This window comes from Schistocerca serialis, chromosome 7, assembly GCF_023864345.2.
Source record: "Schistocerca serialis cubense isolate TAMUIC-IGC-003099 chromosome 7, iqSchSeri2.2, whole genome shotgun sequence".
Lineage (NCBI taxonomy): Eukaryota > Metazoa > Arthropoda > Insecta > Orthoptera > Acrididae > Schistocerca > Schistocerca serialis.
Genome location: NC_064644.1, coordinates 420078799 through 420105759, shown reverse-complemented (window position 1 = coordinate 420105759; position 26961 = coordinate 420078799). Strand labels below are relative to the sequence as shown.

The window sequence follows — 26961 nt, the reverse complement described above, 5'->3', positions numbered from 1 at the left end:
GATATCATCAATGAACATGAACCAAACTAGGGGTTTGGCATTTTGGAAGGCTAGGAAGGTCTCCTCTAGATGGCGCATAAACAGATTGGCATAGAAGGGTACCATGCAAGTGGCCATGGCTGTGCCACGGATTTCTTCTTTTTCTTCTTCTTCTTCTTTTTTCTTTTTCTTTCTTTTGTTGTATACATTCCCTTCAAAGGAGAAGTAATTGTAGGTTGGGATAAAGTTAGTAAGGTGTATGAGGAGTGAGGTTGTGGATTTGGAGTCTGAAGTACATTGGGAAAGGTAATGTTCAATAGCAGTAAGACCGTGGGCAGCTGGTGTATAAGAAGGTGGCGTCAACAGTGACAAGTAGCATTCCAGGATGTAAAGTGCGGAGATGGTGGAGAGTTTGTGAAGGAAGCAGTTGGTGTCCTTGATGTGGAAGGCTAGGTTAAAGGAGGTGTTAGTCAATGAGGGCCAAAATTCTTCCAGTGGGGGCACAATAACCAGCCACAACAGGGCGTCCAGGAGTGTTGGGTTTGTGGATTTTGGGGAGCAAGAATAAAGTGGATGTGCAGGGTAGCATAGGGGATTGGACTCTCCTTTGAAGAAAAGATATACAAACAAACCTGCATCACAGCCATGGGCACCTGCAAGCATCTTCCTATGCCAGCCTTTTTATGGGCCATCTACAGGAGCCGTTCCTAGACTCCCAAAATGCCAAACCCCTAGTTTGGTTTAGGTTCATATGATATCTTCATGATATGGACCCAGAGCGAAGATAATCTATCATTATTTCCTCACAACCTAAAAACTTTCTCTACCATCCACTTCATTTGGTCCTCAACACAGCATGCCACCTTCATAGACATTGACCACCTCCTCTTGATGGCTCCATCTCACCTTTGTCCACAATACCAGGTGTAGAAGTATGAAGCCAGAATTTTGTTGCAACAATTACATGTCTGTTGTTTGAAACTGGTAAACAATATTTTATTCAAAATAATCTCCATTGCTATTTATACATTTCTCCCACCACTCTGGCCACCTATGAATGCTAAGCAAAAAAAATTTAACAGTTCTTCTTTTGAAGCAAACCTGTCAGCGAACTATTTTCGTACATTTTCATACAAATTGAAGTATTGTTTAGCGAAAGCGTGTCCCACAGATGCAAACAGATGATAATCGGATGGAGCCAAGTCTGGAGAATAAGCCGCATGCCCTAGTATTTCCGAACTGAATGCCTTGACAGTTTCCCTGACCCATTTTGCTGTGTGTGATGGGGCATTATCATGGAGAAATATGACTTTGTATTGCCTTTTTCCATATTACAGTAATTTTCCACGTAATGCTCAATTTAAATCGATCATCTGCAGTTGGTAGCGATCAGTGTTAACAATTCCACCAGGTTTTAGCAGCTCATAATAGATGACTCTCTTCTGATCCCATCAAACACAAACTTCTTTCCAAAGTGATTTGGTCTTGCAATGGATGTTGATGGTCTGCCTGGATTCGCCCATGATTTACGACACTTAGGTTTCTCAAAATATATCCATATTTCATCACCCATCACTATTCGATGGAGAAACGACTTTCTTTGGTATCTGGCAAGCAGCATTTCACAAGTGGTCTTTCGATTTCCTTGCTCTCTTTCACCAAGTTCATGCAGAACCCATTTCCCCACTTTCTGCACCTTTCCCATAGCTTTTAACCGAAGAGAAATGGTTTTCTGTGTCACATTCAATTGTTCCGCAAGTTCCTGTTGAGTTTGAGTACCATCTATTTTTGGTGGTTTCCCACACTCATTGTTTCTCATATCAAAATGACCACTTTTCAATTTTTTGAACCACTTGAAACACTGCGTTTTCCCAAGAGCCTGTTCGCCGAATGCTTCAACAAGCAATCAATGCAATTCTGCACCAGTTTTCATCAAATGATAACAGAAAACCAATCCTGTCCGCAAATCGCAGTTTGCAGGCACAAAATTCAACATGTTTATGGATTTGAAACAGATACTGATGTATGGAACTAGGCTTACTGTGTGTTGGCATTCATTGTCAACTGTTACAGAAAGCAGATGGCACTGCAGACATGGTCTCATGGGCCCTACAATGATGGCTAGCACCATCTATATGGAAATTCCAGTTTCATTCTTCTACACATGGTAAATCTACTATCACCAACATTACGTGCATTGCGACAGATGTCATCTCTTCCACACCAAAAAATCCCTACCACACAGCCTGGCCACCTGCAAACGGTGTATCTGTAGTGACAAGAGCTATCCCTCTCAGTATGACAACAGTCTCAACAAGGCCTTCTCAGACACCTACTATCTGCCCGACCTAGTATACCAACAAATCTCCTGTGCCGTTTCCCCTCACACCCCCAATCCTCCCACAACTGCCAAGAACCAGCCACAAAGGAGTGCTGCCTTCGTCACCCACTACCACCCCAGACTGGACCAATGTACCACATCCTTCACCAGGACATTGGTTACCTATCATCATGCCCAAAATGAGGGACATTCTACATGAGATCCTCCCCACCCCTCCTGAAATGGTGATCTGTCACCCAGTCACCCGACCTCCACAACACCCTAGTGCATCCCTATGCCATTCCCAATCACAACCCCTTGCCACAAGGATCATATCCCTGTGGAAGAGCCAGGTGCATGACCTGCCCAAATCCACCCAACCAGCACTTCCTATTCCAGACCTGTCACGGGTTTATCCTACTCCATCAGTAGATCACCCTGTGGCATAACATGCAGCTGAACATAACATGCTTAATGGCTACTTCACTACCCGAGCCATCTGCATCCTCCCCTCCACCACCAGCTTTTCTGACCTGTGCAGGTGGGAGTTATTTTTACAACACATTCTCCACAATTACCCGGTCTCGACCTACTGTAACTTACTGTCCTCGTAGCCTCCACCCAGCAGTTTCAACCCCCACTGTCCTCTCATCTTCTCCTCATTCTGATCCCCCACCCACTTTGTTTGCCACCCCTGCCACTGCACCCATCCATCTTTGCCCATTCCACTCCTTTTTCGCTAACTGCCAGCCCCACTACCTCCTGATGCTACACCTACTGGCATTCTAGCCCCTGCACAATTCGCCAGACAGCATTCATCTATCCAGCCACCCATACCCTACTACCCCTTTTCCTTCCCTGCTCCCTCCAGACTGCTGCTTGTATCCCATGAGACAGTTGCTCCGGTCCAAGCTGCTGGAGTTGGTAGCAATGCGTGCACGAGTTGCTGGCTTGTGTTTATATATGATGTATGTTTCTCTTTTACTGATGAAGCCAGTAGCTGATAACTTTATTTAAGTGTCTTTTAACTCTGCTGTCTGCAACTTAAGGAGTCTTCTTTACAGTAAGTAGCAATCTACCTTTTCCTACATTGTTGTTGTAGCTAAATGGAGTTTTCATTCTTTAAAATTAATAAAAAAGTTTTCTAGTGATGTACAATTCCCCCACACGTAAGAGAGAGGAATATCCTGCATATAAAATAAATTGCCATCACATTAAGTGGGTGAGTCAGTCGCATAGTGTGATACATAGAAAATCATGAATGAAAAGAGAAAAGGAGAAAAAGAGATCCACTGACAGAAAAAGCAGTCTGTTTCAATGTTTAGTTTGGCATGAAATGTTTCAGTAGCATGCTACCATCATCAGGTGCCCAGCATTGGCTTATAAAATTCATCAGACAGCTCCAGACCCCATCCAATTCCATACAATAAAGATAAGATGAACATAGAATACTTTTAAGTGAGCAGAGAGGTAAAACAAGTTGCAATCTGTTATAGAAAAAATTTTGAGAACCTAACTGCTCATGTTAATAGCAACAAGCCAGCAGTTTCAATAAATATAAAATCCTACACATTAAAATTACTTTTAATCTGCTCACAGAGATAGCATCACAGCTACTCTGGTAACAATAGTATTAGTACCACAAAGAGAAGGAAGCTTTTGGCTCACCAACAGCAGGAGGCTCAGCAAGACCGACAATGCGGAATGCAGGATGTATCCGCAAGACACCAGATTCCTGAAGATCTCTATCTGTTAGTCCATACCTCTTCTTGTATTCATCATACCTATCATGTCGCACCAGTCTCTGCCCATCATGGAGTGTCAGTTCTCTATCATGCACCAACCTGTTGCAAAAAAAATTTGCCTACAAACTTTGAAACATTTTTAATATTTTACAAAATAAATCCTCAACAGCCTGAAATTACTTAAACGACACAACACTTAATGTTGCAAGCTAAAAATATATATCAAAACCAGAGTTTCCAGAACACAACGGGATGACCCATAATGTGGAAGGTAGGAGACAAGGTGCTCGTGGCAGCATTTCTATGGGGATGGGTCATGAGTCATGCTTGGGTGTCTCAGTTGGCAAAGCATTTGCCCTCAAAAGGCAAAGGTCTTGAGTTTGAGTCTCTGTCTGGCATACAATTTCAATCTGTCAGGAACTTTCAAAACCAGAGTTATTTACAGATTAATTCTTTCAGTATGTCTGTCATTGCTGTCAATAAAGTTCTTTGAACTACAATATTATGAAAAGGATATGTTGCTACTCACTATATAAAGGAGTTGTTGAATTGCAGAAAGGCACAATGAATAGCTTGCTATACATTTGAGATAGCAGTTGAAAGGACTTCTTCTAAAGCAGAAAACACACACATTCACACAAGCACAACTCACACATGTATGACCACTACCTCAGTCTGGCCTCAGTGGCCAGAGACAGTGGTCATGTGTGTGTGAGTTGTGCCAGTGTGTGTGTGTGTATGTGTGTGTGTGTGTGTGTGTGTGTGTACACATTCTAGCTTAGAAGAAGGCCTATGTTCCTGTCTGCAACTCATTGTCTTCTCTGTATGGTGAGTAGCAGCCCATTCTTTCCATGATATAGTCATTATTCCATCCTGGATTTTCCATTCTTTGAATTATAGTTATAAAACTAAGGCCCCTGTACACGAAATAATTCGAATAAGATTCACTGATGATGTGAGTTGGTACACAGTCAAATGATGATCTCTTCCTGTGTAGGGTTCCACAGATGGCGTGACTGTACAGGGACTCACCAGTAAATCACTTGCAATGTCTTACCAACCTGTTACAAGTCACTCAGTGTTCACATTGCCAGGCGATCTCTGCTGTGTTGTGTCCTCAAACACAGCTCTGCCTTGCTTTCACCTGAAGAGGCATGAGCAGGTAGTGAACATTAGCTTTGTAAGGGAAGTGGAAAACACAGCTACAAGCTCCCAGGTTACTGCAGGAGGGATCTGACAGAGAAAGCATGATATGAATTGGGAAAAGAACTTCATATTACACGTAATACACTGTACACTGACTTAGCAAATGTCATGGGATAGGCACCTAATTCCACATGGGGCCTCCTATGACTGTGTGCACTGCAGTGGTGCTGTGGAAGTACATCTATAAGCTCCTGGTACTCCTCTGGAAGCAACTGACACCAAATTGTTTGCAGAGCAGCAACCAACTCTGGTCTGTTAGTGGGTGCAGGATCTATGGTGTTGAGCCTGTGTTCCATGACATCCCAGATATGCTTGATGGGGTTCAAATTTGGGCTTCAGTGTGGTCATCTCAGTCTGACGTGCAAGTGATATGGTGACGTGTTATCATTTTGAAACAATGAAGAACCATCAGGTTGTTGGAAGGTCAAAAATGAGCAGAGATGGTCCCCAAGCAGCTCAAATACCTCAGACCATTCAAAGTCCCTTCCAGAGCAACTAGGGGGACCATTCTATACCCAGGAAAATGCACTCCAGACCATAACAGAGACACCACTGTTGTGGACCACATCTTCTTGGCAGGCAGGATCCATCAATTCATGCGGTCTGCTCTCACATACGGTGTCTCCCTTTGGTATAGTGCAGTTGACATGATTCATCCAATCGTATCATGTTACATCATTGTTCCAGGGTCCATCCCTGGTGATTGGTGACAAATGCAAGCAGTTGCGCTCATTTACTTTGGGTTAACAGTTGCACTGCTGTGCAGTGCCATACCCGAAGAAACCCATGTTCTTATGGACTGTCTGCTGGGAAACATGTCTAGCACATACTATGTTGAATTGAGCTGTGATTGTTCCACTGTTGCCCTTCTGTCACTATTGACGATCCATCTCAGATGTTGCTGGTCATGGTCATCGAGGGTGCTGCACGGCCAGTACTTCATGTGTTGTAGACTGTGACACCCTCATTCAACCATTCACTTTACACCCTGAACACAGTTTAATGTATGAAGCCAAATCCTTGCACCACTGCTGAAATCGAAATTGCCATTCCTCGGGCATCAATCACCATACCCTGTTCAAATGGCATCAGTTCACAGTGACAATGCATGTTACACATATCGCTTGCACAACCTTCTCAGAAGGTCTCCTACACAACAGCAGTTGGCACAGGTGGCGTGTGGTGCGCATACAACACATCTGCGCCATTTGTGCCCCACTATCTCGTGACATTTGCTAAGGCAGTGTACACTTATTGCTTAAAACAAAATTATCAGTACACCAATGGGGACAAATGCACAGACAACACCAATGGGGACAAATGCACAGACAAAGGTAAATCACTCCAGGAGTATTCTTTTGTGTGCCTAGTAGGCTTTTGACTATGTGAATCCTGAAATTCTTCTAGATAAGGTTAAGTATTGCAGTATGAGTGTGACAATGTGCAAATGGTTTAATTCATATTTAACTGGAAGATGCAGATGGTTGAAATTAACAGTTCAGATACTCTGCAGAAATCAGCAGAGTCCTCTAATTGGGGAGGTTTCAAGAATTGTGTCACATAGGGTTCAGTCTTGGGTCCCTTATTGCTCTTGATATATGTTAATGACTTGCCATTCTATATTCATGAAGGTGCAAAGCTAGTTCTTTTTGCTGATGATTCAAAATAGTAATCACACCCAACAAACAAGAATCAGCTGAGGAAACTGTAAATAACGTCTTTCAGAAAATTATTATAAGGTTCTTTTCAAATGGACTCTCACTACATTTTGAGAAAACACAGTATATACAATTCTGTACAATAAATGGCACAACACCATTGATAAATATAGACTTTGAACAGAGGTCTGTTGCTAAGGCAGAATATTCAAAATTTCTGGGAGTGTGCACTGATGAGAAATTGAACTGGAAGAAACACATTAATGATCTGCTGAAATGATTCAGCTACATATGCTATTAGGATTATTGCAAATTTTGGCGATAAACATATCAGTAAGTTAGCCTACCAGGCCTATTTTCATTCACTGCTTTAATATGGCATCATATTTTGGGATAATTCATCATTAAGAGAAAAAGTATTCATTGCATAAAACTGTGTAATCAGATTAGTAGCTGCAGCCCATCCACGATCACCTAGCAGACATGTATTTAAGGAACTCAGGATCTTCACAGTACCTTCGCAATAGATATACCGTATTTACTCAAATCTAAGCCGCACCTGAAAAATGATACTCGAAATCAAGGAAAAAAAATTTTCCCGAATCTAAGCCGCACCTGAAATTTGAGACTCGAAATTCAAGGGGAGAGAAAAGTTTTAGGCCGCACCTCCAAATCAAAACAAAGTTGGTCCATTGTAATATGACACACAATTTAGGTTGAATGAATGACGATACAGCTACAGTAGTTTGGTTCAAGTCTTAAGCTTAGCAGTTAAGCTTTACCATGTAGCCATTGCTATGCGTCAGGTGCTCCGTCCGTATTTATATGGGTACCATTACTTTTTCACGTGCTTCATCTGGTTTGAATTGATTGCTTATTTTTCTTTGACCTGATAAGTGCCGTTCACTTTGTTATAGGTGTTTACTTCACTCTAAGCTGAAAATGCATTACTGTATTGTGTCATGCATTGTTCGTCGCATTCTGATGACGAGTGTTCATGACCTATCACCGCTCATGGCATGGCTTGCTTTTGTGCACACTACCGCCGCTTAAAATTTTAAACAAAAAGAGAGAGGAATCATCTCATTAGTGAAACAATGGCGAGAGACTGCTAATTGTTGTTACTTACACTGCTGCTTTCTTTGATAATGATCAACAAGAACCAGATAATAGACTGCATATGATAGAAGATGTTCTGAACGAGAGTTTAGCGAAAAATTTTCTCCGTTTGAAAATGGTTGCAGACACCTCTGTAGTACATTACATTCTGCACAGAAATTAGTCATCTTAGATTTAAAAATCTTGTCAATTGCCTTGCTTCATTTCTGACTGTATCACTATTAGGCATAAGAATAATACGAATATAAACATGACATTATATGTATATTATTCCGCGTTTGCTGTTGTCTCACTCTAGTAGTTTCATTTTTTTTACTGATGCAGAGGTTTTGTCGCCAGTATTTATCTTTGTGCCTGCAAAGCATGCCTATGTAGCACTACATAATTTGACGGCAGAAGTTAGTTGTGGCGGCACCTACCAACATTTTTCAGAACTTCCGCTTACTTTGCACTCGATTCTAAGCTGCAGGCGGGTTTTTGGATTACAAAAACCGGAAAAAAAGTGCGGCTTACATTCGAGTACATACAGTATTCACATATGAAATTTGTTATTAATAATCCACCTCAATTCAAAAATAATAGTGACTTGCACAGCTACAACACTAGAAGAAAGGATTATCTTCACCGACTTTGGCACAGAAAGGGATGAATTATGCTGCTACAAAAATCTTTGGTCATTCGCCAAATAGCATTAATAGTCTGACAGATAGCCAACCAACATTTAAAAACAAATTAAAAGAATTTCTGAATGACAACTCATTTTACTCAACAGATGAACTTTTAGATATCAAGTAGTAACTGTGTAAAAAAAAAAAAAAAAAAACTTTTGTTAAACTGAAACGTTCCATATCATTACGAAATGTCATATTCATGATCTATGAAGACTCTCCCATCAGTCAAAACACCCACTCAACTAGACTGAACTCCAATTTAAATGTCTAGTGATAGCCAAAAAATATGATTTTCTCACTGTTTTCTTCTTGCTATGAGTAGCTAGTGGATGATACTTTGGCAGAAAGAAGTCAGTGTCAAATTCAGAAATAGAATGGGTGCTTTTAGCAAGTGATGCTGTCTTTGTTGAAAGCCATGAGAGATGGCAAGAGACAGATGGTGAGGAAAATGAAAGTGATAAGGGTACTGAATAATATGACGACAAAACAGCACTACAACAGATGCTACAATATGCTTTCATGCATGCTAGTTCAGCTCACCAGCCAACTAACTGGTAAGAATGGCATAAAGGCGCACCTGATACAGAATGACCTGATGAGCTGTTTTCAGTCTTTTGTAATAAGATTCTTTCAGCAACAGACAGCTGACCCAATAAATTATAGCTCCTACTCCAAATTCAACAGCAGGGTAAATGGTCCACTGCTGGCAAGACGCACAGATGATGAAGTGAATACAGTGACTGGACTATTTATTCTTCAGGGAATTCTGCACAAGGCAGACACAAACAGTACTTTTCATGGAAGGCATACATCATTATTTATAAACTAGTGAATGAAAAGCGGTTTCATCTTTTGTTGAAATGCTCCACTTTGTATCATAAAACATCCCATGGTACTGTGAGCACAAAACTATTCCAATTAGAACTGATTATGGAACATCTGAGGTGCACATAAAGACATACGTCACACAGTACGTTACTACCGACAAACATCGACTGCTCTGGAAAGGACATTTTGGTTGGAGCACTTTATGCCTCCAAAACGTAGCAGATTTTCAGTTCTTATTGTTAATACTTGAGAGGACATAAATTATGGCAGTCTTTATACTGACGAGAAAATAGTTTCTCAAATGGTTTGGAGCTTGCTCATAATTTGCTTGGAAAATGTTACAGTATTTCCATTGATAACACATACACAAGTGCAGATTTAGTTGATAAACTAACAAGTAAGAATACTGATGATGTTAATACAATGCAATGGCATACAGAAACAAGCAGTTGACAGTGTAATGGAAAGACAAGGAAGATGTCATCATGGGCAGTACATTCCATAATGACACATTTGAGGAATAACTTCAAAGAATGGTGTCATACAAAAGCCATTTGTTGTCATGAATTACAGTATGAATACAGAACTTATCGACAGGACCAATTCCTAATTGCAAAACTACCACATCTCAGAGCAGGCTGAAAAATATAGTCATAAGTTGCTTCTCCATTTCTCCATTTACTATTTACTGAACACTGCATGTTTCAATGCATACATATATATAGCTTTTTTCCCCACCTATGTTCAAATATCACACACACACACACACACACACACACACACACACACACACACACATATATACTTTGAACACAGGTGGGGAAAAAGCTGAACGTAATTTACGATTAGTCCAGGTGTACAGTTGGCAGTCGGATACATCCCCTCCACAACAAAGGTCAGGTTGGTGTCCATCTTGAAAACCAAAAACAATTCATCTTACTTCTCTCTCCCTCTCTCTTTATTTCTATCCCTCTTTGTCTCTGTCTCTCATTCCAACATTAGCATTACAATTGTCACCTTATTCCAAAACTCACATCTTCATATGCTGTCTAGTTGTTTTGCCTCTATACCTCCTGTCCCTGCAGTCAACAATAATACCCAGAATTGTTATATAAAAATCTATTTCCTTTTTGTATTTCTTCCTACACACCAACCTACGCTCAATAATAAAGTTCTGACTAACTCTTCTTACCTGTGAACAATAGCCAGAGTACTGGGATGAATCCTGTGAATTCCATCTAGAATGGCCAACTTCCCTTCCAAGGCTGCTGTTACCAAAGGGGAATTCTGCCACACTGTGTCACCATTAGGAAGTGTTGTCCTTTGCTGAATGAGATCACGTGAGGTCATGTCCTGTAATGTAAAAACGTCAACTTTTTATATAATGTTCAGCTTAGATAATGCATATAGTCTCACTACATTACGAAACTATATAAAACGTGATCATGACCTCTAAGGAAAGAGAGTAAAAAAGGATAAAAACTCAAAAAGAAATAAACTTGGGGGGAAGGCAGAAATAAACTTAGGGAGATGGAAGTCATAAGTGTAAATTATGATAAATTATTTAAGAATAAGGATCTATACAAGGTTAAATTAAGTAACAAGTTCAGACTAAGAACATGAAGATTATATAGGCTTAGGTGAAACAAGAAATAATTTAACAAACATACAAAGGCAAACAGCTAGAGATGTTGCACTTACAAAGCAACCAAAATAATAGAAAATCTCAGACTGAACAAAGCAGCTACTTAAGATAAGGTGGGAGCTTCAGACAAATGACAATACAAACATAATATGTTTAAATTATCCATATGATGGCTGAGAATCAGTAATTGTTACTTATTATACAACAGTTTTATCCTGAGCCATAACTGAGAACAACTTCAATAGTTATCACAAGGTTTGACATTTATGTCTTCTTTGGATAACCAGTCCTATTGTGGTTCTTGATCTGCCTGGAGGTGGCATCTTCAGTAACTTCCCACAGCTAAACGTGCTGCTATTAATCAACTTCTAAAGGTCCACAATGAGACCAGCTATCTGAACATGATTCGAAAATAAACTAGTAATAACTGACTGGAAATAAAATTGTTTTATTTGGAAACATCAGGAACAATGTTTGAGTTAAGTGTGGAGGGATTCTCAAACAGCCCAATAATGAAGGGGATTATACACAAAAGCAGAAAATCTGAATGAGTGCTTAGTCCAGTCAACATAGGAAAATTAAGGGAAAAAATTTGTTTAGCCATAAATCTTTGCACAGTGGTAGGAGGCAGTGCCATGAGTGGCATACTAAAACATCTTGACCAGTGGGGTGTGAACATGGGGGTGAGGGAGCATTTAAAGATAACCTTTTCTTTTTAAGAGCCACAACTTCTAGTAAAAATATTTCCCAGGACAAAATTTCTTGCAAAGAAGGTTCTACCACATTGCAGGGATTGGAAAAATTGCAAATTATTAAAAGCAGCATTTTAATGTTACAAATCTCATGCTTATTGTAAAAAAACATTGGTTAATAACAAATATTATATGTATGTACCACATCTAAGTGCAGCAGAACCCTTTTAACAGATAAATTGTGTTCTGGGGGTGCGATGGTCACGAGGAGCAGGGAGGGAGGGGGGAGGGGGGGAATAGATGCATGAGGGACTGCAGGTCGCTGGATTGTGACCATGCACTTGCCTCCTTCATAGGTCTGCAAACTACATCACATGAAGCAGCTACAGAGTGTTTCACAACCTTCTGCCACTTCCCTTTTGAATCACTAGCAGTGCAATGTGCAGACTTGCCTGGGGATGCTTACTATCCATAAAGTGTGTTAACATTACATGGTATACATATGCAAGTTATCAGAAACACATATGGACAGAATCTATATAAATCTCTGCACCCTGTTCAGAACAGTGAGAGGTGACATTGATTCTTAATTACAGTATAAGGCAAAGGTATCGTTCTTTCAGGAAGAGCAACTTACCGCAGCATGAGTGCTGCTCACTTTTCAGTTTACAGACAAACTATACCTCCACAGCATTTTGTGTCCAGTTCTCCTAGGTTCGCAGACAAAATATCTTCACAGTGCTCATGTTTATAAAGAAGAGTTATTTTCAGTTTATTAAATGTGTACTTATTTGCAGATGTTAATTGAGTTTTTATGTGAAATATACTGCTGGAAAAAAAATTAGTACACTCTTTTAGAGGATTCAGATCCACTCAAGATTTCTTGTGCAACAGTGCATGTGGAGTAACTGAAATGATTACATTTACAGACTGCAAGTGGTTCTGAGATAACAGGTATCAATCTATGCTGAAACATCCATATTAATAGGTGGTGTAGCCTCCATGGGTGGCAATGCAGGTAGATCTGACATGCAGTGTATCATACAGATGGTAAATCTGTCCTGGGATACGTTATGCCATGCTTGCTCGACCTGCTCATGTAGTTTTGTCAAGGTTGCTGGTTGATGAGTCACACGAGTCACTTCTTGTCCCATCACATCCCACACATTCTCAATCGTAGTCAAGTCTGGAGACCGTGCTGACCAGAAAGTTGCTGTATGCCGTGCAGAGGATGTTGATTTTCCCGAGCAGTGTTTGAGTGAGCATATCCTGTTGGAACAAGACATCACCTTCCTGTTGAAAGAACAGCAAAAGAACAGGTCTAACAACATCCTGCACATACCAGTGCTGGTTAGCGCCCCTCCAGATATAACAAAGTTGAACAATAGTTGTAGCTTATTGCACCAAGTCCATAAGATCTGGGGTGGGGCCACTGTGTCTTCGACAAACGCACACTACAAGATAGTGCTCATCGGGTCTACATTGCATATGCAAATGACCATCACTTATGTGCAGCCAGAATCTGCTTTTATCATTGAAGACCATGGTCCATCATTCCATCATCTAAATGATCTTATTATGGCACCAGTCGAGCTGTGCACATTGATGCTGTGGCGTGAGTGGAGGATGGGCTAGGGATGTGTGTGCCTATAGTCCCATTGCTAATAAATGGCTTACAACAGTTCGTGTTGACACGTCTGGGCTCACAAGCTCTGTATGATCTGCCACTACAGCCCTTACAATATGACGATCCTGATGGGCGTCTGTGCTGCTTGGACGTCCAGAACCTCACCTACTGGTATGAGAACGTTCATGTGACGAATGATACTAGCATTGTTCCACAACTGACGTAGCACATCCAACTTGAGTGGCACTTCTCCAAAAGGACAATCCCACCACTAGGAAGGCCACAATTTGAGCCCTTTCAAAGTTGCTCCGTTGGTTGAAGGAAGCATAAGGGCATCTCTGTGGTATGGTCGCCTGCTTGCTTCACACGTTTGCACCTCACTGAGGCTTCTGGCTGAGATCATTCCTATCGAAGAGTAGACATAAACGGTGCTCTGGGAGCTAGTTTTTGCACTTCTTTCATCACTGTTTATTGGAATGTATTTTACATAGAAGCTCACTCAAAAATTGACAATAAATGCTCAGTTAATAAACTGAAAATAACTCCACTATATACACACAAGCTCAGTGAAGTTATTTTGTCTACTCACATAAGAGAACCAGAAAGGAAATGCTGCAGGAGTATGGTTTACCTATAAACTCAAAGCAAGCAGTGCTCATGGAGGGGGAAGTTGCCATTCCCAGAAGAATTGAACAGCTGCTTTACAAGACAACTAAGAATCAATTTCATCTCTAGCAGTGTAGAACATTTTGTCATTTTGTAGAGATTTATGTGGATTCTGTCCATAAATGTTTACTGTGGTAGGATTATTTGTACAGCATGTATGTCTATCATAGAGTGTTAACAAACTATGTAAAAAAAATAAACATCCCCAGACACGTCTGCACACTGTATCACCAGTGATTCATAACATGAGCTGCGGAAGCTTCATTATAGCTTTGCAAAACACCCTGTAATTCCTTATTGTGATGTAGTGGGGTAGAGAGAGTGGTGTCTTGCATGCTTGCCATTCAGTTTCCAGACCTGCGAATGATGGAACTGTACGACCACAGTCCAGTGACCTGAGTCCCTCATGTGCCTATTCTCCACACTCACCCCATCTCCTCCCCAGCCTGTCACACCTGCAGAATACAATTTATTCCTTGAAATGGTTCTAATATGCTTGGATGTAGTATATACATTTAATGTTTACTCTCAACCATCTTCATTTAACAATAAACATGAATTTTATGCCATTAAAACGTCATTTTTAATAATATGAAACATTAGTAGGAACTTTTGTAGGATATTTAATGTAGTTTAATATTGTCCTGGGAAACACTTTTGTTAGAAGCAGTGATTTTCAATATATAAAACACTCCCCCACCCACACGCTCATGCCCCACTCATCAAGACTTAATATGTTGTCCATGGCACTGCCTCCTGCCACTGTATAAAAATCTGCAACTACACAAATTTTTCCCCTTTTTCGGTCTTTGTTGACTGGGCTACCTACCATGAAATCTGTTTTGAATGATCATAAAATATTCAGAATGATATGAAGTCACTTTTCAGTTTGGATGAGACCACTGACATCTACATCTAAATAAATCATAGCATTCTGTCTTGGTTGCATTTTACTTCATTTGTGTACATAACCAATTTACAATTTTCATCAAATCTACAAGAAGAAAACAAAAACAAATGATAAATAAATTCTGAGATATCTTGAGTTTTATTTACCTCTTGTAAATACTATGATGATGGCTGTAAAGACCAAACTGGTTATCTGTGTAAATAAAATAAAAAGTGACTACAACAGTGAATGCCACAATTTACTTGCAATCTGAAAAAGTGTTTAACAGAACATTAGCGTTATCTGGAATTTAGGTCCTAGAGTCCAAATATTTCACTCAATTATAAAAGGAGTGGCCAGAAACTTGCCAGAAATGTTGAACTTGCATAACACAGAAAAAGAAGCAGTAGAAGATGATACAAGGAGTAGCTGTAAGGAATTCTTTCCTTGTTTTTGAATAGTTGTGTCTTCACTGTTCCCTCTGTGATGTCGACCAGCATCCTGTTAAAAACTCTTGAACCATAATATAAAATTCCCTAGACAAAGATGCATGATAGGTACAGAAATTATTTTTACCTCTAGTATTGTGGTTGTGAATCTCACAATTCAGCCTAAATTCACTTTTTTATTATTAACCACAAATGCTGTTAGGGAGCATATGGCCCTAAACACTGTTGTGACGGATGTTTGGTATCAACTTCATATAATAATCTTAGTATATGATTCTGTGAAATAAATGCTTTTTTGACTGAAACTGCACTGCCCCAGAAGGACGCGTCACAGGACAATACCAAGTGGAAGTATGCCACTTATGTTAACAATCCTGTCTGCATGTCAACACAATGAGAGTGATTTTTAAGTGTAAAGCAGGTAAAACTGATCTCTCTGGTTTACTTACCCACATGCTAGTGCTACCACAGTTTATTTTTCATATGGATGCCCAGGATCCTCACCCATGCTGTCCCATCCAGTGTGTCCGTTAACCTCTACCTATAGTTTTGTTTATTTGGACTTGCATAAAACCAGTACTGCAAGATTATGCTTGCTGTGAGCCATTTGTAAGCCTCTCCCATTATTCTCCTGGCTTCAGGAGAAGAATCCTTCAATGTCACTGGTAAATTATTTATATAGGCCAAGAATAGGAGCAGGTCAAGTACCTAATCTTGCTACACATAATATTTAAAGACTCCCCAATCCAAATTTGGTTTTCTTTCTGTGACATTTGTTAACTGTACCCCTCCATTTTCTATTGTTCAGATATGGGTCCATCCACGCAAAAGAGACTCCCTTCAACAGCACAAGCATGTAGTTTTCCTAGTATGACCTAATGATCTACACATGGTATGTAGCCATAGAAAGTCGGAAGGGAAATAATCTGACAAGTTTTATTTGTTAAAATTATTAGTATAAGTTCTGCATTAGCATAATGTTTGTACAACGATTAAAGAAGGAGTGCACATTTTTGCATCCATGACTTCAAAGTTTTGAAATACACACAAGAATGAATTTTACTTATGAAGACTAAAACTATGGAAATAGCTATGCGAGTTTACAATTTGTGTAAGTATAGAAGTTCTCCCAAGTTTTACTTATGAGGCAGGGGGAAGTGGACATGGATGTGAACATTTACATTCCATAAGGCCCTTTATTTTATTTTTTATTTAGTATGAGTTATTTGGTTCCACGCAATGATTTACCAAATATGGAACTTGTCAAAACATCACTTTTATTTAGTTACACATCAGCATTTATAGTATACATGCACAATTGCCTTCCAAAGGAGATGCTACTACAGTTATCTTAAAAGTGAAACAATAAATACATTTTAACAATAAATGATAAAATTTCAGAAATGTGAGCTACTGACCTAAAATTATCTGATAAACTTGTGTTTACAAATTCATCACCAAACTGGAAGTAAGATTCACCTGTATCAAAGGAATACTAAACAGAAAAAAACTAGCACATTATGAGATAAAATTAATGATCAGCACTTACGTTCAGGAGCTGAAATATTTACTTCTGTTAATATACACACAATAAAAGTAAAAGTGACAACGCAATCCCAGTTTTCAGAATTTTTAGTTCCTTTCTTGGGGAGGAGAGGGACAGGTTGTGTATGGTTAAAAGAAAAGGATGAGACAGACCCACATGTAGTGGTCTCACTACATCAGTAGCCATTATTTCTGAAAGTTAGGATAGTTTATGTACTTTTACGTGTGTATCAACAGTAATAACATTTCGTTTCCAGAAGGTAAGTACTGGTCAATAATTCTGTCCCATAATTGATTAAGAATTGTTTTTATTTAGACATGAAGAGGAGCTTCTTAAGTGTCTGAGCGGTGTGGGAAGAGAACTGAAGAAAGTGAATCTAATAGAATGTACAAATTGGAGATATATTATGTTTCTTTCACTGCAAAGCAATGTCTTTTGCCTCATTCTTCTAAAAAAGGATACAAGAAACAGCAGATTGTTCACTACTGGAAGAACAGACAAGCTTTCGAAGTGGGAGTTCCTGCCCTGAACAAATATTTGCTCTCTGAAACATATCATAACAATGACAATGGAAAGAATAGACTGCTACTCACCACACAGAGGTGCCTAGCAACCTACCTTTTTCATAGTATTATTGTTATTCCATCCTGGACTTTCCACTGTTTGATAATAGAACAAGGCACAGAACTCAACTGCACACGGCACCTAAACTTTACTGATTTTAAAAAAGTAATTGACAATATACACTGAGAATATTTGTGGAATGTTGTAAGCCTACATGGAGTTCCTTCCTGACCACCTACATTTACATTTACATGTGTGTTCCACAGTCTACCACATGGTGTGTTGAGGAGTAGTACCCTGTACTACTACTGCAGTGAAACGCCACTTCTACACTTTTCAAGGGACTTTAAAAAAAAGTGTAAAATGTGGGAAATAATGTTTTAAGTTGTAAAAGTTACGTATAAGTTACCCCCTTGCATTTTTGCACTTTAGGTACGATATACGAACATAACACGCTTCAAAAGACTTGTCAGGGACTTGTTAATTATCTAATAAAGGTTTACTATCTAATAAAAACTGCTGATCTAACTGGAACTGATAACTGTCTGGGAAGTAGGAATGTTTGATGCAATTTCATACATCATAATCAATGTTTCTGAAAGCCTGCAGCTGTCATTCATCATTTAAAGAATGAAACAGTGCACTAATTATGTATTTTTTCATGCTAGCATGACACATTTAAAGAATTTTTTCTCATTGTCAAGTGCAAATATGTGTTTTTCTGTGTCTCTTTCACAATAGTCGTCTTTTTGAGGTTATCACGTACTGTGCCTCCTCAGTTATGTAGAAAACCACACACAAGCAAAATATCACTCACATTGTTTGTTTGTGCATCACAAAACACACATATGTAAATACTGCACTTAACAACAAGAATAAATCCTTGAAACACATTTTTCTCAGCATGAAAAAAATTCATAACCAGCACTGTGTTGAGACTAAAAACATTTGGGCAACACAAAGTGAATGATGGTGTCAACTAGCACTCCAAGTGGCCAAACACTGAAACATGCTAAATATAGTTCAACAAAGGTGTCATGATGATCACAATGATCACAAAACTGTGTTTGAGCAGTAGAGACAGTTTGGAAATGGTTGCGACTGGTCATAATATCTTCATTCAAACAAACCTAGTTACTCCCATCAGCCACCACGTCAAGTAAAGCTTGGCAGCAGTGGAGAATACGGCACAAATTGTTCCAGCTTTTACATGTTTACTGGTTCAAATCCACTGAGTAGAGTGCCTTGGTGTCAAGAAACTTAACCACATAATATTTGTAGACACTACTGGATGGCCAGTGTCATTTTTTCTCCACAAACATTTGCGTAAATTGCGGGAAAATTATAAATATGCTGACACAAAATTGGGTGCAAATTACCATTATGGCCATAGGAAATTTGACAGGAATGATAAAAATGTCGTAAACGGTGGGAAAACATTAATTCTGGGAACGTAAAAGCAGGGTTATACCGCAGTCATTTTCTCCCCTGTTCCACTCACAAACAAACCAAGGGAAAAACTATTATCTATGTGCCTCCATACGTGCCCCAGATTCTCTCATCTTATCTTCGTGGTCCTTACTAAATGTACATTGGTGGAGTATAATTGTTCTCCAGTCAGCTTCAAATGCCCATTCTCTACATTTTCTCAATAGTGTTCTTAGGAAAGAATGTCATCTTCCCTCCAGGGATTCCGAATTAAGTTCCCAAAGCATCTACATACACTCCTGGAAATGGAAAAAAGAACACATTGACACCGGTGTGTCAGACCCACCATACTTGCTCCGGACACTGCGAGAGGGCTGTACAAGCAATGATCACACGCACGGCACAGCGGACACACCAGGAACCGCGGTGTTGGCCGTCGAATGGCGCTAGCTGCGCAGCATTTGTGCACCGCCGCCGTCAGTGTCAGCCAGTTTGTCGTGGCATACGGAGCTCCATCGCAGTCTTTAACACTGGTAGCATGCCGCGACGGCGTGGACGTGAACCGTATGTGCAGTTGACGGACTTTGAGTGAGGGCGTATAGTGGGCATGCGGGAGGCCGGGTGGACGTACCGCCGAATTGCTCAACACGTGGGGCGTGAGGTGTCCACAGTACATCGATGTCGTCGCCAGTGGTCGGCGGAATGTGCACGTGCCCGTCGACCTGGGACCGGACCGCAGCGACACACGGATGCACGGTAAGACTGTAGGATCCTACGCAGTGCCGTAGGGGACCGCACCGCCACTTCCCAGCAAATTAGGGACACTGTTGCTCCTGGGGTATCGGCGAGGACCATTCGCAACCGTCTCCATGAAGCTGGGCTACGGTCCCGCACACCGTTAGGCCGTCTTCCGCTCACGCCCCAACATCGTGCAGCCCGCCTCCAGTGGTGTCGCGACAGGCGTGAATGGAGGGACGAATGGAGACGTGTCGTCTTCAGCGATGAGAGTCGCTTCTGCCTTGGTGCCAATGATGGTCGTATGCGTGTTTGGCGCCGTGTAGGTGAGCGCCACAAGCAGGACTGCATACGACCGAGGCACACAGGGCCAACACCCGGCATCATGGTGTGGGGAGCGATCTCCTACACTGGCCGTACATCACTGGTGATCGTCGAGGGGACACTGAATAGTGCACGGTACATCCAAACCGTCATCGAACCCATCGTTCTACCATTCCTAGACCGGCAAGGGAACTTGCTGTTCCAACAGGACAATGCACGTCCGCATGTATCCCGTGCCACCCAACGTGCTCTAGAAGGTGTAAGTCAACTACCCTGGCCAGCAAGATCTCCGGATCTGTCCCCCATTGAGCATGTTTGGGACTGGATGAAGCGTCGTCTCACGTGGTCTGCACGTCCAGCACAAACGCTGGTCCAACTGAGGCGCCAGGTGGAAATGGCATGGCAAGCCGTTCCACAGGACTACATCCAGCATCTCTACGATCGTCTCCATGGGAGAATAGCAGCCTGCATTGCTGCGAAAGGTGGATATACACTGTACTAGTGCCGACATTGTGCATGCTCTGTTGCCTGTGTCTATGTGCCTGTGGTTCTGTCAGTGTGATCATGTGATGTATCTGACCCCAGGAATGTGTCAATAAAGTTTCCCCTTCCTGGGACAATGAATTCACGGTGTTCTTATTTCAATTTCCAGGAGTGTAATACCTTCATGTTGCTGAAACCTATTGCTTCAATGTCTTCCTTCAATCTGATCTGATGTGGATTCCAAACACTTCAGAAGTACTCAAGAATGGGTCACACTAGTGCCCTATATGCAATCTCCTTTATGGATGAATCATACTTTCCTAAAATTCTCCCAATAAACTGAAGGCAACCATTTGCCTTCCCTACTACAATCCTTGCATGCTCATTCCATTTCATATCATTTGCAACATTACACCTAAATATTTAATCAACATGACAGTGTCAAGCAGTACACTAATAATCCTGTATTCAAACATTACATTTCCTACTCATCGGCATTAACTTACATTTTTCTACATTTAGAGCTAGCTGCAATTACAAATTTTGTCTAAGTCATAATGATACTCCTACAGTCACATCTCTTTGATATTTTCAGAAACTTCCATCTAGACTTGAGTTGCTGCATAAGAACAGAATGTAGGAACACGTTCTTCTTTAGCATTCTGACAGGTATCAGACAAGGATCCATTTTTGCGATCATTCTTTTTCATATTACTCATAGATTTCATAATGAGAAAAACTATGTACAACTCCAACATAGAGATATGATAGAATGAGCATGATAGAATGAGCACTCTGTGCTTACAGATCTGGTTTTTCTTCTGGCAGAAACACCACAAGGTTTACAACTAATGTCAACCACGTTAGATGGAATGGCTTGTTATGTAGAGCTATAGCTCACGTCACGTAAGACAGCGCTTCCGCACATACAGGCAGAGCAGTGAAGTGATGAGAAATGGGCATGCGCAGCAGCAGAGAGCGGGCAAACAAAGACCACGTTGCCGAACTGCATTGCTGCGGACAAGTCAGGCTCATTTGCCTATGGTACATAGTATTATACATTCAAATCTATGAGGGGAATAGTAAATATTAAAACCAATTTTGACCAGTCATCATGAGAGAAATATTAATTCAAGTCTTGATGACATTGTGTCCATTGCTCCACAGATTTACTCCGCATAAAGTAGGGAGGCGAGAACAGCTGACACACATTTGTGAAGACGTGAAGTACATTTCTCAAAAATGACAATTGTCTAACAGCAAGATCATTGAAACTGCTTGCAATAATTATCATTTATTGTGATTTGAATTCTATTATAAGCAAAAATTTAATACACAACAAAATTAACTTTGAGCACAAACTGAAATCATGATATTTGCTTGACAACTGCTTCTACTCAATAGAATTTTTTAAAATGTGTATAACGTATGTGTATTTGTGTGTCTGACTGTATTCAAGCATGATCACTGTGCATAAAAAAGAATTAGAGGTAAAAAAGACTAATGGAAAGACTATCATAAAGAAGTTGTAGTATTCACTGTTAACAGTCATTATGAGTGTAAACTAACTCGTTCGACATTACAGTGAGAGACCACATTTATAATCCATTGAACAAGCAAACAATTAACCATGATCTGTGAATAACTCCAGGGAATGATAACTGGTAACATCGAAGACCAAAGATATCTCGAAAAGTAACAGTTACTGTCATTTTAGCGCCTTATCCAGTTCATGGCTTGAAAATGATGAGGATTCCAATGTGGAAATGTCGGACTTTTGACGAATTTATCCAGCTGCTTTCTAGCATGTTATTAGAGCATACAACTTGGCGGGAGACGCTTAACTTCTCCTTGCGCAATATGTTGAACATTGCAATCTGCATAATTCAAAGGATAAAAGTCCTAATCAAAAGGCTAAGAAGTTCTCATTATTATGTATGCAACTGATATGTTGACAAACACATTTTTTAAACCACGAGTCTTTCAAACTAAGAAATATTATCAATTTGTTCCAAAGTCTACATCGCAATACGACCATCACTTCTATTTGAATATGTTTCCGAATAATATGATGGTAAATTTACGATGATAGGTTCAAGGCTTGTATCCATCATCAAATGAAGCTTTTCAGCATGCCGCACAGACTCTGCCCACACTACATGGGATGTTGCCTACTGCCTCATGCATAAGCGATTCAGTGAATGTTATCCTGAATGTCCCCCCCCCCCCCCCCCCTCCGACATAGCCTTACCCTTTGCATAAATTAATTCAACAGGGCTAAACTGACAGTGACACGTGGGCAAACGCAAAACTGTGTGACCCCACTCACGTGCAAGGAAGTCAAGTTTGTACGTTCTATCATGTGACTTGTATAAATTAACGACCTGCAGGAGATCAGCACGAGTCTGGTTTATACTGTGCTTAATATTTTTATTTTTAAGCCAGGGAAAAATATCCACTTTTCTGGTGTTTATACTTGGTGTTTTCTCTGTTACAGTTGAAGTATAATTCGCAATGACTGACTTCGAAGCAAGGTATGACAAGAATTGTGAATCACATCACAAAACTGACAGCGTTCATTTCCGAATGGTAGTCACTACTGTTTTTCTTACACAAGTGTACTCTCAGAAACAAAACCAGAAGAAGAGTCAGCATGCAGAATAATTATCCAATAACCTATTCCTATGAACACTCTAAAACTGCCAGTACCATCACTCATTTTCCAGAAATTTCCTGGAACAGTTCTAACTGACCGATGTTTCATCAACATAATACACTGTTGAACTACCTCATCCTCTTGTATCATGAATCTTTATATGGGATGTAGTTCGTGCTGCACCTAAGTTACTTCTTTGAACTAAAAACTCTCTTCTTACCATATCAGGAACCAACGTCTTTTAAAATTCTTTACATTGATGAAGCGCTTATCATTGAAACTAATTTTCTCCTGCAAAACTGTAACACGTTTTTGTGATGTCAGGCATTCATCATTGACATGGAGCATTTTAAAACAACGTTGTTAAAACCATCCCTTTGTGTTACAGGTTCCTTGCAATTTAGATGCTTTCCAATCGAAACAAAATCAACTTTTTCTACGGTTCCAACAGCTCTGACACTTTCGTTTGCAATTCTCTTTACAGTTCTCTTGTTGATACCACATGGTTCTAAGAGTCCGTGCTTGTCTTCAAATGTCAACAGTAGGAGACCTGCTTTCAAATTCACGTTCAAAAAAATTATAAATGCAGTAAATAATCCCTCTCGCCTGCTTGTGAATTATTTCAGATTTATTGCCGTCACCTCGCTTCTTTTTTTTTTTTAAATTGCACTTAAACATTTACAGATACAGATTCGCAACTATACTGCTACACGAATAAAAAAAAATAATACAATAAAAACCTGATAGCTGAATGAATAATTTGGTTGTCACGAAGTACAGCAACAGTGAAGCACGTAGCAGCGAGATTCTCTCTGTCTAGCTGTAACTCACTTGCAGCAGCTTGGAAAGAGACTGAATATTATTGGCTGCCGGAGGCTAGGGGAGGGAGATGCGCAGAACGTCTAGCGAGATTCTCTCTGTCTACCTGTAACTCACTTGTAGATGCTCGAAAAGAGACTGAATATTATTGGCTGCCAGTGGCTAGTGGAGGGAGATGCACAGAATGGCTTAAAACTGGGCCACCTTCAACATGAGGTGGACTTTAGTAAAAAACAGTGATAAGGCACGAAATGTCCATAAATAGTGAAAATGTGTTTACTGAAATTATAGTGCAAATGAAAGTACAAGATGTTGACCAACTTCCAAATCTGATCAGCCTAATTGTAATAGTGGGAACACACACATAGGCATCAGCAGCAGAACTGGGAAAGCTTCTGCACTCTTCCAGTACATGTGATCCATATGGCAAAAGTATGTCCAGAAAGTTTTGGCTGTATTCCTCTATCATTTTACCAATGACCATTTAGCAGAGATGCTGAGTTGCAGATAGGCACAACGAAAAGACTGTCAGAAAATGAGCTTTTGGCCAAGAAGGTCTTCGTCAGAGATAGAATATACATACACACACTCACGCAAATGCAACTCTCACACACGACCGCAGACTGCAGTCACATGTGTGTGAGTTGTGTTTGCATGAGGGTGTGTGTATGTTCTATCTTTAACAAAGGCCCTGTTGGCCAAAAGCTCATTTTATGACAGGCCTTTTGTTGTGACTGACTGTGACTCAGCATCTCTGTTATATGGTGAGTAGAAACTATACTTTTCATAGTAGTGTTACAGTCCATCCTGTATTTTCCAAATGTTGAATCTTACCAGTGACCATATATTCATGTGAGAACTGGAAAATTTCAGTAAAATCAGCACACTCCCCAGCCCACAATGCCGTATGCTCATTTCCTTTTTTAGCACTCAAGCTCAACATTTTTCACTATCAATGCTTGAAAAAAATTTGGAAGATCAGTTTCTGTATTTCAAGTTATTAAATACTGCAACAGTCTGCACAAAACTGTTGGTGAAAGAAAACTGAAGCCTTCAGGGCATGTTCTACACACGAAAGATGGAAGACTTCCCAAAACCAGCACTGTTGGGGAAGCTGCTGATGGATACAGAAGTAGAGGAAGACTTCGTAACACCTGGCAACAAATTTTTATAAAGAATCTTCAACATATGGACATAAACTGGAAAGAAGCTGAAAACCTGCAGCTAATTAAGTTCGCACAAGGAAATTTGTTACCCGATATGCAGTTTAGCGTTGGAGGAACTAAGTCAATGTTAAGTCTAAATTATCTAACGAATGGTGTGTTAAGAGAGACAATTTGAGTTTAATTGTATTATTACTCTGCAGATGGCTCTCCATTGCAGCCAGTCAGATAAATAGTGCCTTGACACAGTTCAGCCAAGCTGCTTATCCCACTACCTTCCTTCACCTACACAGCACTAACTGCTGTCCAAGCTCTCAGAAACATTATTATTGGCAGAGCACATGTGGTAATTGGATAGCACTGCCCTAAATTTGCATGTAGTATTTTTGTGCAGCACTATTGTGATAACAACATATTTAGCTGTCTTGTCGATTGCTTTATGTTTTGTGGTAGTTATTGCTGTCCTCATGTTCCCTAATTTATATAAACCATTGTATAGGCATAAAATTTTCTGTGTTCCTAGATGATACATTCTCTGCAAAGAACGTGTCTTTTCACATACATACATTACAACTATTACCTGATACAGAGCAATGGGCTCTACATGGTATCGCAGTAAACCAGCCAACCTGGACACAGTAGCTGTCTTCCCACAGCCTCGGGGTCCCACTAAGCACAGATCAGAGGCAAAGTGAGACTGCAGAAGCTGCGCCACCAGCTGCTCCTGGTAGGGTGTTGGGATGAAACTAGCAGCCATAGGAACATTATTTCCATTACCATGAACCACCTGTAACAAATTTTGTGACCCTAAATTATAAATAAATACATTGGCATGGATTTTATTCTCATCTGACAGCCACATTGAAAATATTATGCTAAGTGATGAGTAACAAGCAATGATAATGATATGCAAAACCGTGACAGTGATTTTAAGTACATCTCAAAATTAATAGTTTACAGTACATAAGACAAGAAAGACTACATTAAGCTTATCCCTTACGGATATTGTAGAACACCATGACTGCATATTAACTGAATATAAATACTGATAACTGGGATCAGTCACTTATAAAATAAGCAAATATTTCATAAGTGACTAGCAGTTATACGTAATTAATTACCATGTGAAACTAAAACACAGATGACCAAAATATCACTGGGAAAAGAACTTAAGCTCAAAGTCTTAGTGGTTGTAAGTAAGCAGACATAAACACCAGATAAAGATCAAGGAAAAGCTGCATGCTACCAGCAATCACCACTCTCCAAAGAAAAGTTCTGTTCTGAGACATCGGTGCACTGAGCGGAAGCCGTTTCAGATGCTGAAAGCCTTCCAAAGGAACAGAGCCACTTACAGCTACAACAACTGCCAGATTCCACAAGCCATTTTGTCAAAGAAATATAAGCAGAAAACATCCGAGGATGGCATGAAGAAGCTTGTGTTCTTGCTGTTCTATGGCTCTATAACAGGAAAGATTAGCTAGCTTCTACAGAAGCAAAAAATTGATACGGGTTTTGGGGCACCGGCTAAAATTTGACAGCTAATGAGGCCTGTGAAAGACAGTTTTGGACTCAGAATGCCAGGAGTATATAAAATACCATGTAGGTGGTGACAGTTGTATATTGGATAGACTGTACGTACTATTGAACAGCGCCGTGTGGAACACGAGAGATGTTTATGCCTACGGTATCCTGAGAAATCAGCGGTGGTGGAACATGCTTTAGAAAACAGACACTGAACTGCATTTGCTA

General features: G+C 40.2%; 1 protein-coding gene across 1 annotated transcript in view; it reads right to left on the bottom strand.

The window, feature by feature from the left end:
* Window positions 1-26961, bottom strand: part of LOC126412202 (von Willebrand factor A domain-containing protein 8) — a 251832-nt gene that overhangs the window by 181971 nt on the left and 42900 nt on the right. Inside the window, exons 9-11 of the mRNA XM_050081684.1 lie at window positions 25793-25999; window positions 10719-10879; window positions 3968-4143 (exon numbers count right to left, since the gene is read on the bottom strand). Coding sequence (XP_049937641.1) covers window positions 3968-4143; window positions 10719-10879; window positions 25793-25999 — 544 coding nt within the window. The remainder of the gene's footprint in view (window positions 1-3967; window positions 4144-10718; window positions 10880-25792; window positions 26000-26961) is intronic.